Raw genomic sequence first — 19,680 nt, forward strand, 5'->3', positions numbered from 1 at the left:
TCGTTCTGTCGGTGTGCAGCCAGGCCAGTGAAAAGGATAATTTGCCAAAACCATGCTATAGGAAAGTCTGAAAGCACATCTGTGTTGGCTTGGTGGTAAAAATGAGAGCAGTCACCTTTTAGCACTGTAGTCAAATGGAAGATAACGAAATCCTTCGCGGTTTCATACAACCGTTCTGTGCCATACCCTCTAAAATTACTAATTCAAATTCAACTTTCTATAAATTGCCATGAATCTGTTTCTCTCTTTTCACGATCGCGTTACACTTGCGAATACGCCGTCAAAGTCAAATGTCATCAGGTCCATCTCTTTTCTACTCAGACACCATTTCAGTCAGCGAAGGGCAGTGTTGGAAAGCGGAGGGTCATACAGTTGACGGCCATGCTACCTGGTCCCAGATAATTTTAGCCTGTGACCTAAAACCTCCAGAGTGGGGAAAGGAGCGGGTGACGGGAATCCCCCTGTCAAAGCCCATTCACCTTAAGAGAGTAGGTCACAGAGAAGACATGGGAAGAATTGAGGTTCCAGTTTTTTATCAATGGCTTAGGATGTAAATCCCTCCTGTGCAGTTCTTGAAAATCCAGTGCGTCACACACTCCTCAAGTGTCCATACATCACAGGCAATCCGTTTAAATAAAGATCTCTAAGAGGCTTTGCTGTACCTCCGTTATTAATAGCGTAACCACGGCATTTCATTGAAGCGCAATGTTTGTGACATACCCCAAAAGTGACCGTAACTACGGGAAAACCTTGTTGGTGACGCTGACATCCACTCGGGTTTATGGTGACAACGCTCATTAAGCCTCAGAGTGATTCGAACACACTGCTCGAGGATTCTTGCTTGGGGGTAAGGCGCAGGGAACGTGTTGCTCCCTCCTCCTCTTCCCTTTCCTCGCAAAAGTGTGTCAGGGTCCTGTGACCGGCAGTGACATACAAGCCCGCATTCTGAGAAAGTCCAGTTAACAACAGAGATGGAGGGTTAGCCTCTCCCAGGGCAGATTCAGGTTAATGCTGTCGCCCTCACTTTCAGCCACTGCTAAGTGCTAAGACATACATGTTCAATTCAACCTGGAATAGTTGATAGCCAAATTCTAATTGAAGGGAAAATGTTATTTGTCGAATTAGTATTTGAAGAAATAATAATTCACACAACACTATTGGGCACACGAGCGGTGCAGTGGAGGTACTGGACACTTAATTGGAGAAATGCTGTGAGCACAAAATTATTGCCATTTCTGCACATGTGTTCATGCACCATCACTGTCTTGGATTACGCATTTGCCACAAAACCATGTGGCACAGGAGCTAGAAGGTAACCTAAGACCAGGTTCCCTTTATGGTGGGCACGCAACTTGATTACAACCAGATCTGCTTACATCCCATGTACAAAAGGCTTTGTATTCCGACCAGTGGCCCTGTCTCCTCTTTCAACCTACGTCAGGAGCTGCTGGGCAACAGCTCGCATCAGAATTATGCCACTAACCGTGACTCTCGGGGATGTACTGCTCATTTGAAAATTTGACTTTCACATTATATTTATGTTCGATCATTCACAATCATCAAATAACGAATCACCTACCACGTCGTCTTTTCAGGCATTGTTTTTTTTTTTTTTTAGGTCTCGCAGGCTGGCTGGTGGCCTACTTTTCTAAAATGGGAGCTAGTGACGCACAGACATACGCGTTACAAAGGTTTGCCATCACCTGTGGCTTAAAACCGTCCTAACTGGGTTTGTGCCAAGCCTACTGGGGTTCCCTGTATCTACTGAGTCGGTATACAAATGAAAACCTCTGAAAGTCTTAATTAGTTGTTCTCTGTTCGATTATCACTTATCTTGTGTTTGCGTGTTATGTAATGTTTTATGTGCGGGTTACTTCATAAAGCCTTCCTGTGCTGTCACAGAAAATTCACGAGCCAACAGAAGCTCACCCTAAGCCAACGTTAACATACGCCGACAACAAAATTAGGCTCCTAATTAACAATCTCATGCCGGGATAACATTAAGGGATCAAGATATAGTGCCAAACAACAACCTGAACTAAATACCCACAGAGATCCCACTGAGGCACAGCTGTCTTAAAGATGCATTTATGTTTTTTTCTGAAAAAGCCTCAGAAAGCTTCTTATCAGACTTGTGCTTAATCTGATACAATCTTGTAATGTGCCACAACTAAAATACCCAGTGTCTTGACCTCTAAAAAAAGCAAGCATGTAAGATTCGCCCGTCAGGTTGGCATACACGATAAACAACATGCTTTGCTCCAAATTGGAAGAGCACTGTCATTAAACTGGACTTTTCAAAGGACGAATGTTTGGGAAGCTAGATGCTGTTTATGACGAGTAAAAGGTGGCGCATATGGTTGGAACTCGATTCACAGTTGGCGCGAAATGCCCTTTTTGTCCAGCTGTCAGAGTCCACATGGTCCACATTCCCGGTTATGACCCATGCAGCGGGGTCCACACAACCTTATGGGCTGCAGATGGAATGCGGACCATCCTCCTGTGATAATTTTACTGGTGCGGCACACAATCGAAGAGTGGCAAATGAAATTTACTCTTCCTATGGACACTTTCACATTTTCTTATCAAGGGAAACGATCCCCATATTGGCCTAATCATTGGAGACTGGCGGTAAAGATGACACGACTGGTTGGGAGACTGAAATATATCTTGAAAGGATTTCCTAAAATAATTCAGATTCAAACTGCTGTAATCCTCATGCCCCGCAGTACAAAGAGAACAGTCGGGGGGGGAAGAAACAAATGAAAGGAGATACAGGAGTTAAACAGCTTTCTCTCTGGTGTAATGCCGCCTCTGATATGTTGATACAGCCCGGCCAGCAGTAGCTTCAGTTACACTAAATTTAAACTAGACGGATGCCTCACATAGTTAGTCATGCCTCGCCCGCAAGGAAACCAACGTCGCATTCATCACAAAGAGTGCTGGGACCCCCTAAGTTCAGCAAGGTTAGGGGGCACCCACGTGGTGGTCTGCGCCCACATGTTGACCTTGCGCATAACTGTCTGACCGCCGACCTCTTTGCCTCCATTTCCATTGAGATTAGAAGGTTAAAGTCGATTTTAAAATTCATGCAGCTTCCCTTTTCTTTAAACTGTAATTGTTATTTTTATTTTATTTTTTTATCTGTACCGATTTGTTAGATTCTCAGTCATGCGCGTTATTGGTCTTACGCAAAAAGTGCACAGAAGTACTTCTTAGTCTTGAAATTTCGAGTGGAGGGAATGTGGCGAAATTCTACATTTGGGTTGGCGAGAGCGGCGGGGGAAGTAAATCTTTATAGAGGAGAGCGTTGTGGATACAGTCGAAATATCTCCGAGCGAAAGTGATGGATTAATTCAAAACGCCTGGTTGAGAAATTCTAGATTTGTGACAATGGGGATAAGTGTCAGAAAAATTAAACCATTTCGAGAGAGAGTTGGGTTAGGGTGAGGTATTTGAGCGTGGAAGAATTCCATGAGTGGTGGAGAGAGAGAGAGAGAGGCAGACAAACTTACAACTGAAGAAGTCTTACCGAAGAAGTGAAACTACCTGTCATCCAACTGTGATCGATTACAACAGTATGTGAGCATCACAAAATTCCAAATTGTCGCTACATTAACAAAAATACATTGCAGTTTAATTCATAGTTCATCCGTGGCAGGAATGGCGAACACAAATTGTCGACCTGTTGTTTACGTGCTCATGTATAGACCTCATGAGCTTGTACTTGCACGGTTTGAGTCATTGCTACCACCCCTCAACATTTTAGCCTACACACGTACAGACGCACACGCACACAGACTCACACACCTGGCTGCAAGTGTGGGAGTGCCGAGACACTCACCTGGAGATGTGGCGCACAGCATTCTTCTCCACCTCTCCTCGTTAAGCTCATGAAGTGTCCAAGCAGTAAGAAAAAAAAAAGGCTGTGGACGTGTTAGGGCGAGACAGATCCTACCGCACTGACTATGATCGGGTCACCAGAAACTGACGTCTGCCCTGTGTCACTCTCTTTTGGGAGCTCAAAATAGTTCACCATGAGAGCGATGTAATTTCAGTCATTCGGTCTTTCCCCCCCGAATGAGGAGGACTGCGAGGGAATCGGTTCAGAAGAGCCGGCGATCAATAACAGAAATCCAGGGTCTGGAGGAATCGTTCAATTCAAATGCCATCAAGTTCAATATATTTTGTTCAAGGAAATTTCTTGTGTCATGATACTGCTGCTTTGTCAGCATGCCAACTATAGTCATGTTAAAAATTCTTATTGAAATAGCATTTGACCACAGGGCACAAAGTAAAATCCTTATCAATTTACTGTGTAGCTTTCTATGTTTATGTTGGCATACCAACTGTTCACATGCTAGCATTCAACTTATCTCAGCAGGCTTTAGCCCATCACATGACTACAAGAGATTAACTCTACTTTTTGTCCATCACTGAAGGCTACCGGGCAAAGAGGAGCAATACCATAAGATGACAATATTTTATATCGCAATAATCAAAGGCTCAAAATAAGCAGTTTCTCCTCAGAGATTTTCAATTTGCACCTCAAACAAGAGTAAAACTGAGAGTCACATATTATGTCCAATAACTCATCCGTCCCAAAGAAGCTTTGCTGGGCTGAGCGTACGACACCGACATGCAGGTAGCTGCACCAGCTAGCCAAGGAGCTTCGGTTGGCTACTAATGCAGCTAAACACATTGCGGAGTCACTCCTAAGTCAGTAATCATTGCCTTAATGGTGGCAAAATATGCTCCAAAGTTAAACAGGACCAAAACCCCAAACAGAAAATGTATTACCGGTACCTTGGACTCTAAAAACAATTGGGTAAAAAAATAACCCAATTCGGATTTTTTTAAAAATGGACCAATTCAGTACCTCAATTTTACCCAACTGTCAAAAATCTGGTTCTTTTGTAGAAAGCAACCTAAAAAAAACAGAAAGTTGCGTCAAATTGACCCAAGCAGTGGATCGTTAATTTATTTTTAGTTATTTTTGACAAAAAAAGCTCAATGTCGCCATAGGGCTTCATCTGATTTACCAAATTGCTGCTGCTTTTTACTCGGATTTATGTGGGCTTTCCAAATGATACTTTGCATTTTGACAGATTTTCATTTTTTTGCAATCCTGTCATGTTGCTGATGACTGGTGCAAAAAAAAAATCATGTAACTTCTCGTTCATTCTTCTTTATTCTTCAGAATAAAACAAAGGAAAACCACAAAATCCTCTTATGTGCTCTTAACTCTTTCCCAAATAATGTGATGGAAGGTTTATTTTCATGGAAACAACTGAACTGTCAGCGCTTCCTTATTTTCATTTCAGTGTTTCTGCCATCATCCTCCAGATATTTTATTGGGGCTATACAATGAATCCTGCTGTTTTGTCTTTCCTTTCATTTTTTTTCCATATAAATGTTCCTACTTACAGCAAAGTTCTAATTAGTCTGGTTCAAGGGTGGCTCTATTCTGCCCATTCCCATGCAATTTCTGGGAAAATCCCCACCTGTAGAATTTGCCTGAGCATCTAAATAATAGCGCTGACATACTTCAATTTCCCCTCGTATGTCGTTTCCTGAGCAACAAACAACACACAAAGAGCATTATAAAGAAAAGGTAGAAAGACGTATAATTAGACAAGGAGGAGCAGGATGGAAAAAGCAAAAGCAGAGGCTTCTGGCTTTTTCTCGGATATGTTCACTATTACTCAGATTTGAATTCACATTAATGTCTCGCGTGTTTACTTATGTAAGTAGAAAAGCAGCATAACAGCTGAGACTTGAAATGATGGTTAAAGTGACATCCTGAGCAAATAAGACAAAAAAATGGAACTCAGCCACTATCAAAGGATTAACTCTCCGGTGTTTTTCTGCTTTATGTGACACGTGAAACAAGGAGCTCGGAGAAGAACTATAATATGCACCGGAAGTTACAGATTTTAACAGAAAGTTTCCAAGTACTGTACTTTTGTCGAGTGTTTGTGAGTGTTTCATGTCACGATAGGTGCAGATGATCACCAGTAGCCATGTTAGATGACTAAGCAGAAGCAGTATATTTAGAGCTGTTACTGGTTTTATTTTGATAGGTTTTGACTTCTTGTATTTTTTTTTCTCTTTGGCTTGATAGGACTCGCATTGAAGGTTTTTCTAGACAAAGGACTATAATTTCGAGATTATGCGACTGCCATCATGTTTTTGAGACCATGTCTACGTCTAATTTGACAAGAAATGGGGAGTCACGATATAGACTGCTATTTTAGTGTCTCACACTATACGCTGACTGGACTGGTTGATTTTATTTTACACAATCAGTGACGTGACCTTTCCTACCCTACTCTTACATTCGTCAGTGAAGAGTGGTTAGAATTTTGTATGTTTTTTTTCACAGATTCATAATAGATGGTAAACAATTGCTGGATGGCCTTTAATAAGGTTACTGTTACTTATATTAACATTCCCTGTACAACTAATGCATGATTTTATAAGAATTTGGACTCTGGAACTGAGTACAGTATCCCAAATAATTTATCGTTGGTCTCAATGAGAAAGGTTTTGAACCACCAACCAGCATCACAGAACACACATTGTTCAATTTTGGAAACTTAACTTTTTTTAAAAACTAGTGTAACAAAACCCTTTTTTTTTTTACTTCTGGGAGCGTAACCTCAGTATTTTGACAAGACGGAAATTCCAAATGGTGTCATGACAAGCGATGGAAGAAAAAAGCGCTTTGTAGAGACCTGTTCGAAACAAAGTAGAAGTTCACCAGCTTGTTACGAAAAAAATAAATCAAATAAAGTACCAAACAAGCCGTGACATGAGTGTTGCCTTCAGAGAAAGGAGAAAAGAGCGTGACACTCCCTCCTACCGTGATCCTGCTTTTACGCTCCGCTTATTCATTTAGACAGGATGCCCCCCCCCCCCCCCCCACACACACACTCCCACCCCAACAACCCCTCTCCCTTTTTTGGCCACGCCATCCAAACATGATTAAACTCACTATTCTAACTACAGCGCATAATTCAAAGTGGTGTATTTACCCCCTTGAGCCATTACCAGTTCTAATTCTAACCAGGGAAAAACGGATTTAAGCTTGCAGCATCCATGAATATATTCCAAAGTTTAAGAAATATAAACAGTGTCAGCATTCATTGGTTCTCCTGGTTTGGAGTCAATGACCGAACCGATAAGCATCTAAAGACAGTGTGATTGAAGAGAGTAAAAAAAATAAATAAAAGTATCGACCAGTTTATGAAAATGCTGGATTTGACTCAATCATGACTCAAATAACAGATCACACCGAATGTACAGTAAGTATGGTTAAAATGCGTTGTTTTTAAATAGCTGCAAGCATGCCTCATTTGGGAGTATTCTAGATGTACTGTGCAAAACATCCAACACCTACTCACATCCTCTTTGAAGCAACTCGGGGTTTTATTATTAAAGCTGTTTTTTTTTAATTATTATTATTATTATTTGGCTATCGACCTTGATTTATGAAGCTATAACAAAAAGATAAAAAGTGCGGCAGGCCTCTTAAAATGGTCAGGATGAAGACTATTTGTCAGGTTTTACTTTGTTCATAAAATTTGTAAAAAAAAAAAAAGTTTCTTGAGTCAAAATCATTGACACGTGACATGTCTCAATATCGCGCAAGGCATCAAAAGGACCTATTTTTTGGGCCTAATCAACATGCGTTCCACACTGCATCAAGCGCTTTTAGACAGAGACATTTATTGTTTTAAAGAAAATAAAGCGCGACTGACTTCTTTTATCAGTCGTATGGAACAAATGAATAATAAAAAGCATGATGCATGAAGTTGACTGTCTTCAGTGTGCCTCTCGATCTGCTTTTTTTAATGCTGCAGTGAGTAATTTTTTTTTTTTTAAGAATTTTTGTATGGCTTTAATTATACAGCAGTTCTTTGTACACCGTTAAGAATGTTACTTTTAAAAAATTGTTTTTAAAGGGCTGACAGTATGATAGTGACCGTTTTGACACTTAATCCAAATGTATGCGTGTCAGAAATGTTTTGGTGTCACTAAAGATATTTCAGATACAATTGAAGTATTTTTACACATGTTCCTAGCCTTCTCTGCTAACACCTTTATGCACTCCTGGAAGGATTCTTACAGAATCCTCCACAGCTAGTGTTGTCATCCATGTCTTCATAACGAGTCCCCTTGATGACCTCTTTGAGCTTGTAAAAGAGGAGAAAAACAAACAGAGCCAGGTGAGGGATGTATTGATGAAGTTGTTCCTACACAACAATGTCCTTATCTGCCAGGAACTGTTGGATGCTCAGGATACTATGAGCAGCGAAGTAGTCCTGCCACAACTTTCACTTCTCCTCACACACCAAACGAAGCAAACACAGCAGAATCGTTTTGCAGACATGCTTGTCGATCATCTGGCCCACACAAAACTCACGGTAGGGTTTACTTTGAACTACTGTATATTTTTTGTGACACCAGTCAAGGGACTTTTCTGACACACCTTGTGCTGCAGTTAAACTCACAGGGATCAGTTGACTATGGGGTCGAATAATTTCTATTTCAATTAGTAAAATTTTTCTGAAACATGGACAAATTGAACTGATTGGGACAGAACCTAACTAGACTTATCGTATACAAATGGGGAATAGCACAATTTATAGTATTTAATAATGCACTAAAACCCTGTACAGTAAGTGTAAATATTTATAAAGCCAAATTATCATTAAGTAGTAAGTAATGAGTAGTACAAGTGACAATTACATTGTGATTATTTCTGTGATTTCAGTAAACCTGTTCTTGTTTATAGCTCTATCACAGTACTGCAGTAAGATCTTAAAAGCAAAGCAAACATCACTAAACTTTTTTTTCTGGCAATAGGACTTCTACTACCAGTTAGCATGTCGGGCTAATGACAGCTGCTGTTATTCTCTGGCAGGCGGCCATAGAAAAGTGATGTGCAAACATTTGACTTTCTCAAGCACAACTAACGAGGTTAAATTTACAGAGGTTAAGTAGCGAATAGGAAGCCAAGTTTTAAAAAAAAAACGGGGGTTGAGTATGAATGGAGGAATCGGGGCACCGGGCAAGCGTACTGACCTGCGGGGCCCAACTGCTGCTGCTGTCCGTCCTCCCCGAAGATGAGTCGGAAGTCGAGCTCCTCATTACTGGGGCAGTTTGCCGTCGTCATCGGGTTTGACAGCTCGGCTCACTAGTCTCTGAAACCCCCCCACGCCGCCGCTCGACCGTCGAAACAGGTTTACGCTTTCCGAAAACGTCGCAACATTTACCGAGTGGCACGACGCCGCCGCTGAACTTCAACTTTGCTTCATTTGGCGCTTGAATCACGCAGTCAAAGTGTCCTTCGTTACTTCCACAAATCCAAAACAGTCTTCTAATTTGGCCAAAAACAACATTTAACCTCGGAAAAAAGACGCCGTGTGTGCCACTCTGTCTCCAAACTAACAAAAAGAGTTCTCTCCCGGTCGTGTTTGACTGTTCGTCGTAATGTCAGCGAACGGTCGGGTAATTTGTAGCCCAGTTTTGCTGCCTCTGCGCCGGCCTGACTTGTGTGTCTCTCTCGCCCCGTGGAGCTCCGATCCCAACTTTTACTAACCCCGCGTGACAAGGCACTTCCAGCTGTGATGTCAGCAGACACAACACACACTCACACGCGCACGCGCGCGTTCGCCCTACACAAACACGTACGCGCGCGCGCTTGTTGTTGTGTACGACTGCTATGCCAACTCTTGAAAATGGATCACACTGGTCAATACAACAGGAAATTTGAATCAGATGCCTTTAAGTGCCCCTAAATGTATTTCTGGATCGGATTAAAAAAATGTCTCAGCACATCAGGAGCTTTTTTTTTAAGTTTGATTTATAAAAGCTTGTGCAATACGACTTTACCATGCATTGTCATTTATAACGATGAAAAAAAAACACCTGTTGATGAACATAAACCTCATTCATAAGTATTACCAACTCTATTTCGCATATTATTATTCTTATTTTTATTCTTCTTATTATTATTATTATTGTTTTTATTATGAAACCCTGAAGTGCAGAGAGAAAAACGAGGACAGATTCGGCATCAGCGCAAAAATAATAATAAAAAAGTTTACTTTAATCTCCGATGAAGACAAATATTGTAAAACTTACAATTACATTTTAATTACTGTAGTTTAAAGTATCCAAAAAAATCTACTTAAAAAATATGATCTAAAATATATTGCTGTCCATTGGTAATCCTTCAGTGATGTAATTTAATTAACAACCAGCAAGTTTTGATATATTGTTCACATTTTTGCTGTTAAAACAGCCAGTGTAATTATTTTTCATCAGGGTTGGACAACTTTGTGCCCAAGGGCCACATTTGATTTTTAAAGCAGATGCACAGATGAACCAAGTCATTCCAACTAATAAGGATTAAGAAAAATAATCATTAAAAAATATAGATATTCGTCTCTGTGTGCCCTGCGATTGGCTGGCAACCGATTCAGGGTGTCCCCCGCCTACTGCCCGAAGACAGCTGGGATAGGCTCCAGCACCCCCGCGACCCTAGTGAGGATCAAGCGGTTCGGAAAATGGATGGATGGATGGATGGATATACTGTAGACAGACAGATAGATAGATAGATAGATAGATAGATAGATAGATAGATAGATAGATAGATAGATAGATAGATAGATAGATAGATAGATAGATAGATAGATAGATAGATAGATAGATAGATAGATAGATAGATAGATAGATAGATAGATAGATTGATTGATTGACTCCTTTGTAGATCTTGTGTTTGCATCATACCCATCAGTCTCTTCAAGCTCAGGTTAATCTTCACTGGGGGATCCGGCGGCCATACACGCATGCACATACTCACACAGGCAAATGCACTGTAAAGCTCTAATGAGTTGTTTCGAGGCCTTAAACATCAGCGTGTGTGTTGTTTTATGCATCACTGTGTAAATGTGAGTCATGTTTGCATTTGATCAAGAGGTCTGCGGCTATCAGATAAGCTCTGCAACAAAGCTTTAAAGCTATTTCAGGCAGTCATAAAAATATAATGATTGAAGGGTGACGTTGTAACTTTCTATAGGGTTAATTAAGGTGGTCCAGTGTTGATTTTTTTTTTAAAAAACGTAATTTTGCAGTACAAAAAAAGTATAAAGAATACTATGCGAAAGTATCAGGCCTCTACTAGTTTTGTTTTAATTTTCTTCAATCTTTTTAGAGCATTAATTTTGACACTTATATCCAATTAAAACCAATTTGCACACAACATTGTCTATGGATGGCGGATGAAAAAAGGAAGCAAATTGTGTCAATTCAGATAAAGGATGCATGGACAGAGGAATATATATTTTATGTGTTTACCAATAATGTCACAATGACACCAATGCAATCTGTTCATCTCCCTCCTGTCTGTCCATAAACATCCATAAACCAGGAAGTAGATAACAAACTCATGAATATTTGGACCAACAGACTTTTATTTATTTATTTATTTACGTTTATCAACACTTGAACCCAGGCTGTGGGGTGCGTTCTTCTGAGTGATATTCTAGTCATTATGACATTGCTAAAATAAACCACCCAATGGATTTCGACAGGACTGTACATGTTTCACTAGTTGCCTATTTTTCAGTTGAAAAATACAACATTGCATCATTTCCAAACTCTCACTTGAGGCAAAATGCATGCGTAGTAGACAGCACCCGCTTATTTATGACACCGTTGCCAGATGCATGTGGGCGTTCAGCGCACAGAAGACATCTGAAAGCATCAATATCACATTTCCTGTGGTCTTTTATTTCAATGCAAAAACATCATCATAACCGGTGCTCATGTACAGTCGATGTATGAGCTTCTTGAATTGTTCGCAAATCCTGCAAAACTCTTTGAATTATTGACACTTCCATTTGTACTTGTTGAGAGCTCATCTTATTGTAATACTTTTCATCAATACAGGTATAGTAGACTCCATCCATGTTATAAATTGTCCAATATTATTAACATGAATAATTGAAATCATGTAAGAATTGACATCCAAGCAAAAACTGTATTTTGTATTACAGTAGTATTGTACAAGCACTGTTTCTGAGTTGCATTTTCCTTTAAAATTCATACTTTTACGATATAAACGATACTTGACTAGTCTGCTTTCCTGTGAGCCACTGAAATGCTATCAAGCTATTTCCGAAAGCTGTTTCACATCTGTATTGCATTTTCTTTACCAACTGAAATATCCATACATCCATTTTCGAATCCGCTTATCCTCACGAGGATCTCGGGCGTGATGGAGCCAATCCCAGCTGTCTTTGGGCAGTAGGCGGGGGACAACCTGAACAGGTCGCCAGCCAATCACAGACCAACTCAAACATTTACAGTGTAAACAAACAAACCTACCTAAATATTTTTGCATGCCTTTCCTCTGAGTCGCTGATATTTAGCTGTACATGCAATGTTTTTGAGAATTGCTTCACATGTCCTCTCTTGCAGATGTGAAAATGGTACAGTCCGAACCAAGACTTGTTGCACAAACTGATGAAGCCTGTTCAGATGAGAGGAGAAACATCTAAGAGTACCAGACTAGTTTAGGCGCAAGTGATTCAGTGCCATGAGAATGAAATGTCCTGTATGAATGACAATATTCATCGGCATTAGTGTTGCATTTATCTATACAAACTCATGTATTCAATGTATGAATCCTGAACTAATTTAGTTCTATAAGCACTGCTTCAAAGATCTACTTTACATATATATTGGATTTTTTCAAGTCAAACTTTTACTGCATAAATAAAAAATAAAAAAAAGTTTGAATATTTTGCTTTCTAGTGGATCACCAAATTGATTTTTAATTCTAACAGCACCCTTTCTCGGAACTGCTTCACATCTGTGTGCAATGGGGTCGACTAACTACTGTCACCCGTGGAAAGCTAGTCAAACCCATGCAGGCCGAAAGGAAACATTTAATACATTATTCTTCATGTTTTGATGGGAATACAGTTTGGATTTTTAGCTTTATTTACTTTTTTAAACACTGCTGTTATTCTGAACATAACTGCACACACCCACACACACACATACATCAAATAATGAAAAAAGGATGTCTAATTTATAATATTTTTGTATCCTACTTTGTGACAATCACTTGACAGGGCTTGAACTTTCTCCTCTGCGTACACACCCTAGTCACATTTCAATTATACCTGCACCTGTTATCTTCATCTTCAGATGACCTTTAAAAGGAGAAGATAACAAAGGCAATTTGTGTGGGAGGCTGTCGATGTGGTTTGTTCTTCTTGACGAAAAACACAAGCAAGCTGCATCATTTCCCCATCTCACACAATTTTTTCGGGTGCGCTTTTGAGGCGTCACTCTCCTTTCAAGGATTTGCACTCACACACATGGTGCAGAAAAGCAAACGTAAGCACCTACGCAACAGGTGTTTGCTAAATGTCAACAAATATCAAGTTACATGCAGTGCTGTATTAGAATGTGGACCGATGCAGACTCACCGAGGCAATAAAGCACGGGGAAAATTATTTGTGGAAGACGTCTAACTCAGTGCAGAGAAGGGTTTCACTCAATCTAGAAATGTGGTCCCTCGGACCCTCACAGAATCCATACAGATGAAAAGACATATATTCCCGCAATGTTAACATATTTTTCATCAAATATGATGAAGAACACAGTAGGTGTGAATTTAAATAAATGTGAAACAACACCCCCCCCCCCCCCCCCCAAGGCCTCATGAGCTCTTTGGGAAACCCCTCCATCCCTCCATTTTCTTTGTCGCACATGCTCGGCAAGGTCAAGGGTGAGCTGCAACTTATCCCAGATGACTTTGGGTGGGAGGTGGGAGTGCATCCTTGGCTTGTCACCACTCAATCACAGGGACCACACAGGCAAACAAGGATCCACACTAACATTCACACCTAAGGACGAGTTAGAAACTTTAGTGAAACGAAACATGCATACTTTTTTTTTAATTTAGGAGGAAGTCAGAGAACCCGATGAAAACACACGCAAGCAGGGGGAGGACATGCAAACTCTAAACTATGAGGTTGGAGCCTGGATTCAAACCCCAAACCTCAGAATTGTGGGAAACATTCATACACTGTACCATCTTTTATAAAATATATCTATGTTTAATATTTGTAAATATCATCATTTATATTTTGTCAAACGCTATGAAAAAAAAAAACGTACGGGTTATTTGGAGAGAGCAAATTTCGATTCTGCTATTGAATACAGGGACATACAGTAAGACGCTATAGCTTCGCGTTTACTTTCAAAACTTAGCTTGTAGCAGACGTGTGCACATTTTCAGCATGACGTCTCTGATCCACTGGTGAAAGGACACTTTGATCCTCTCCTCTTTCATCTAGAACTGCTTCAGACAACAAAGTGTATGCAGAAATGTGGTGAAGATTGCACGACTGTCTGTGTCCTATGTGTTGTGTTGTGTTATTTTTGTTATTTTGACTTCAAAATGGCGCCGCGTGAGTGGCTGCCTTTCCAGCAGCTCCTATATTTTGTTGTTCTACTTCTTCATTTCATAACGTTGCTGCTGCGAATCGGGAATTTCTCAATTGCGAGACTAATAAACGTTTTCTTATCTTATCTTAAGTGCACTGTAGAGTTGTTGGTTTGTGCTTCCCCTTAGTGGTCAGATGGTGAAACTGTTTGACGAGCAGGCTGAAGGCCCGGAAACGGGATCATTCAAACATCAGCAGATACACCGTGTATGGCATGAGTGTGATCAAGAGTTTTCCTTGTTGGCGTCCAGATTCCAACAGCTACAACATTAATTTGCAACAGACTTGATGATACTGATAATCAATGACCGGCACTGAGTTCATTCAGCAGACCAGCTTGTGTACAATCAATTGTACAATACCCAGCAGCACATAAATGTGATGACTGAAACATGTTGATGAACACATTCAGGAGAGTAACTCCCTTTTTGGACCCCTTTCTCTGGATACAAACGGGAGATTAGTGACCCGTTATGATTTTAAATGCCCAATGGCACAGCAGCAACACTGGATTATCCCCCTTGGAATCCCAGGACAGACGCACAATAACAAACCGACTTTGATGCTTTAATTAGTCGCAAAAAAAAGTTAATAAAAGTTGACTTTAGAATGTTCTCATTACAAAACTGCAGAGTCACTGCTTGCCTGTCCACGGTTTATTGAGGATTTTTTACATTACGGTGTAAGAGTTGTTGGTTCGCTTTATTAATATTGAAAACAAACAAAACACAGCAGTGCTGGGATAGCCTATCCCAGTTGACTTTGGGTGAGAGGTGGTGTACTCCCTGGGCTGGTCGCCATTCAAACACGTATACTGTATGTAGACACGCATTGTGTGTTGTGAGTGGTTGCTGTTGTTTTATGTTGTTACCGTTTTAGTCATTTGTAGTTGAGAGAGGAACATGACTGGAGTAAAACATATCAATTAAGCAAAGAACTGCTGAATTCAAAGCAAATAGACTTTAGTTTGTGTGATTTTATGTGCTCGAAATGTTATTGTCTCACCTAAAAATCGATTTTTACAAAATTTAAAAGAATCAATTCCAACGGTTTTAGTGTTAAAACGCGACTCTTTTTTAATTACAGATACGCGATTTATAGTTAGTTTTACATTGAAAGTTAAATTATTATTTTTTTTCCTTTCTCAAATCCTTTTTTTCAGAGAACGTACGTCATGAACGTCATCAACCCGCGCCCTCCCTCTCGTCATCAACAATCGTCAAGATATCCATGGTCCTCTCGTTTAGTTTTTGGCGTTTAGGAAGCACGTTACCTTTGCTTTTTGGATTAATTAGTGAATATTCCCCGGTGGATTCACCGCCTTGTTTTATTTGGTAGGTCCATGTTTTAGTCACGCTTCTTCGTTGCAAACTTTTTAGCCGCGAGCAGGGTCGAGTTGACGTTACCAGAATGTGGTCTCTGAAGGCCGGCTACACGGCACTTGCTTCTTCTAGAATTTACAGGACTAAAATAAACAGATTCTCGACCGATCTTGTTTATTTTTCGGCCTGCACGGCCTCTCCGGAAGAGATCCCTGTCATTCGCGTCCCTTGCTCCATACAGAATCGCTTTGAGAATGTGAAGCAAACCCGGAGTAGGAACAACATCAACACCAGCAAAGCTGGTAAGCTTCTCATACAGAGCAGAAACGCTAGTTTGAACCAGTCTGTAGGATACACGCACGCTAAGTTTGACGAGCCTCTACTCTGCTCCAAAGGATGGAAGCATAAAAAGTCATTCGGGGATTATTTCACCGTCAACAACATCAAATCTGTGGCGCCTTTTGTGTCTCTAAGCGGTCAGGAGGAGGATATTAAAAAGACAGTGAAGACCTTCCATAAACTGCACATCTCCAGTGAGCTGGTGGAGACTTTGGAACGCTTAAACATCACTCATCCCACCACCGTGCAGCTACAGACAATCCCCAAGGTGATGAGGGGTCACAACATCCTGTGTGCAGGGGAGACAGGAAGTGGGAAGACGCTGAGTTATCTGCTGCCAATTGTGCACAAGTTGCACCTGGATGAAGAGATTTATGAGGAGGGGTCTCGTAAAATCCACACTGTGGTTGTGGTTCCCTCCAGGGAGCTGGCTGAACAGGTGGCGTCTGTGTCCAGGAGCCTGTGTGCCCCATTGGGCAAGGTGACGAGGACGGTAGGAGGCGGGCGGGGCGTGGGCCACATCAAGGGGGTCTTCAAGCAAGGGATTCCTGACATTTTAGTAGCCACTCCTGGCGCTCTTGTCAAAGCCCTGCGGAGACGTTGCTTGGACTTAAGCCATCTTCGCTTCCTGGTCGTGGATGAAGCGGACACTATGTTTGACCCGAGCTTTGCCGACATGCTGGAGGACATTTTGCGGCACACCGAAGTCGCCCGCAACCCGGGCGAGACACAAGGCCCCGCACGTAAGGCCCAACTGCTGGTGGTGGGGGCCACCTTCCCTGGCGGGGTCGGCGATGTCCTCAGCCGGGTGACTGATCTCGGCAACATGGTTGTTATCAAGAGCAAGATGCTGCACTTCCTCATGCCGCACGTGAAGCAGACCTTCCTCAAGGTGAGAGGGCAGGATAAAGTCCTTGAGCTCAACCATTATCTGAAACGGCTCCAGCAGGAACATGGAGCATCTGGAGGGAACGCCGTCCTTGTGTTCTGCAACAAGGCCTCCACCGTCAACTGGCTGGGGTATGTCATTGAAAATCTGATCTATTATAGTACGACTTATTTCACTGGTTTTCCTTAGCCTTCGATAGTGAACCACTGGAAAGATGCAATTGGCTGAATTAGAACTGGAATTACTAACCACTGTGCTCTGGCACATTAGTGTGCCATGAAAGATTGAATGTGCTGCGGAAAATCCGATGTAATTGATTTGATAGTATCGTGGACCATAGAGGATGAAATCCCTGAATTATATATAAATACTGTGCAGGTTATTTTATCTTTGAAGATTTATTTCAGGTATTCTTGATCTCAGGGTGAGTCTTTTTATTTTCCACAACAGGTACTCCCTGGACGAGATGGGGGTGCCACATGCTCGCCTCCAAGGAGAGATGCCGGCTGTGGTTCGTGCGGGCATCTTCCACCGTTTCCAGAAAGGCACGACCGAAGTTCTCCTCTGCACCGACGTCGCATCGCGAGGCCTGGATACGTCCCGTGTCCGCCTGGTGGTCAACTATGACTTCCCGGAGTCGCACACGGACTACATCCACAGGGCGGGTCGGGTGGGAAGGGCCGGGGGGTGTGACGGTGGCCAGGTACTAAGCTTCGTCACACACCCATGGGAGGTGGACCTTGTGCAGAAGATCGAGATGGCGGCACGGAGGAGAACTAGTTTGCCTGGTATGGAGTCTGAGATACGCGAGCCAAAACCTGTCGTAAATGAGACAGAAGAGTTGAGGTGATGGACATAACTCTTGGAAAAACCAAACCATACTCTCTTAATAATGCAATAAATGTCCACCTAACTATTTTCCATTACGTTCGTTAATTTATGAGGGTGAAAAATCCCCAAATAAATGTTTCTTCCCTGAGGATGAAGCCGCACTGTGTGTACTTAACCACTAGATGGTAGCATTTGTCTGACTTCCGATTGCTCACTGGACAAAAAAAAGATTAGGTCAAAGAACATCCTCGTTTTTTTGTTTTTTAATAAAAGTAGCGACTCTGCCAGGGTCATTATTTAATGCTTATTTTTGTTGTGCATTGCAGTGGTTTCTACATTCTTGCTTGAGAATCACTTCTCATGCTGCTAATTATACACGTCTCCATTTTCAATGGGCACAGGCCCGAACCTGAAACCTTGACTTGATGTGGTGCGTGCGCACTCCCCAAGAAGCCTTAGATTGAAGGGAATTTTTTAAATCTCTTTTTTTTTCCTGACTTTTGCTGTGGGTAGCTTGATGAAAGGTAACGTGGCGGCTGACCAAGTTAAACTTTTTCTGGCCTCCTTTTACGTGGAATGTTACCACACAGATTATGGATTACGCGCAGTTGACGGGAATGAATCCAAATCTAAATCTTTTCCCGGAGACGTCTCGCTCCCACAGATCACATTTTGGGGTGGAGGGTGGGATGCTGCTGGTGGGAAATGTGGAGATTACGGTAGCAGACAGATGTGTCAACATGGCGATTCCATCAGAATGTTTGGAATTTTACTGGGATTTTCACACAACTGTTCCCTTCCATCTATTAACTGCATGACTAGGGGGTATTCTTTGCTACTTTTTTCCCCCTCTAACTGAAACCGAAACCAAATGAAGTACTACATACAAACATCTCCATCAAGAACTTGTCCACTGGCTAATCAATCACTTCAACTTTGTTTATATAGCACGTTATAATAGAAATAAAATGCATCTGAAAGCGCTTTACAAGATTTAGAACAGTTTTTGATTAAAAATAATTTGTTATAAATTATTTCTATGCAAATATCGATGTATTCTTTTAAATATAAATTCATTTTTACGTTGTCAATAATTATGTAATTATTGGAAACAATTATTGCAGTTTATCAACTATCACAAATACATTTCACTATTAATTACTTCAGCCAAACCTTCAGCAAAACCTTATCGACTAATAACCACTCAAATAATTTTGGGGGAAACCAATTATTATAAGAGCAAGCTATTAAAATGTTATTTCATTTTTTGCTTCATATAAACGTGTCTTTCAGTGCATATAATTTATATTTTAATGTTGATTAAATCATGCAGAAATGCGTGAAAGACATTTGGTATATTCGATCTATTCATATAATGATTGACACGTAAATGTGTCTTCCTCAAAAATACATCTTTTCAATTATTAAAACGCAAATGTTATAATTAACTTGTGCAACAAATATTTCACGAACATTTTAAATTTAAATATAAAAATATAAAGTTATTATTTCAGATCGCTTTCAGTATTTTTAAATGAATAATTACATTTGAACAATTATTTGAACGATTATTGTAAATTGAATTGCAAATCTATTAAAAATTATTTCATTGAAAATTGCAATTCATGGATGTTATATATATTATATATATATATATTAACCACGTCATTTATTTAATATAGAATTGATATATTGTTCTCATTTCCCCCGCTGACAGTGTGTGGGAGTGGCTGATTGGACTACAATGCGTGGTCCATTTAAAGTG

At 40.8% G+C, this 19,680-nt stretch overlaps 2 protein-coding genes across 3 annotated transcripts in view; one reads left to right on the plus strand and one right to left on the minus strand.

Annotated features, from left to right (window-relative positions):
• nfatc3a (nuclear factor of activated T cells 3a) overlaps window positions 1-9,630 on the minus strand; it is a 54,377-nt gene extending 44,747 nt beyond the window's left edge. The window contains exon 1 of one of the 2 annotated variants that reach the window (XM_086107287.1): window positions 9,091-9,630. In XM_086107287.1, the coding sequence (XP_085963413.1) occupies window positions 9,091-9,181 (91 nt within the window). In that variant the 5' untranslated portion in view covers window positions 9,182-9,630. Of the gene's footprint in view, window positions 1-3,844; window positions 4,366-9,090 lie in introns of those variants that run through there. The other variant, XM_086107288.1, reaches the window with a different exon arrangement.
• Window positions 9,631-15,743: 6,113 nt separating this feature from the next.
• On the plus strand, window positions 15,744-18,064 carry ddx28 (DEAD (Asp-Glu-Ala-Asp) box polypeptide 28). The gene is made up of 2 exons (XM_086106187.1): window positions 15,744-17,215; window positions 17,535-18,064. Exons 1-2 carry the CDS (start codon window positions 15,945-15,947, stop codon window positions 17,932-17,934), a joined length of 1,671 nt encoding a protein of 556 aa, XP_085962313.1. The 5' UTR covers window positions 15,744-15,944; the 3' UTR covers window positions 17,935-18,064.
• The last annotated feature ends 1,616 nt before the right edge of the window (window positions 18,065-19,680 follow it).

This window comes from Hippocampus guttulatus, chromosome 3 (genome assembly GCF_054856545.1).
Source record: "Hippocampus guttulatus isolate MCC_2025c chromosome 3, RoL_Hgut_1.0, whole genome shotgun sequence".
Lineage (NCBI taxonomy): Eukaryota > Metazoa > Chordata > Actinopteri > Syngnathiformes > Syngnathidae > Hippocampus > Hippocampus guttulatus.

What these genes read in the sequence shown, in the direction of transcription:
- ddx28 (XM_086106187.1), top strand. Translation starts at nt 15,945, where the DNA reads ATGTGGTCTCTGAAGGCCGGCTACACGGCACTTGCTTCTTCTAGAATT. An exon ending in TCCACCGTCAACTGGCTGGG is followed by an intron (nt 17,216 to 17,534) that starts GTATGTCATTGA and finishes TTTCCACAACAG; the next exon opens with GTACTCCCTGGACGAGATGG.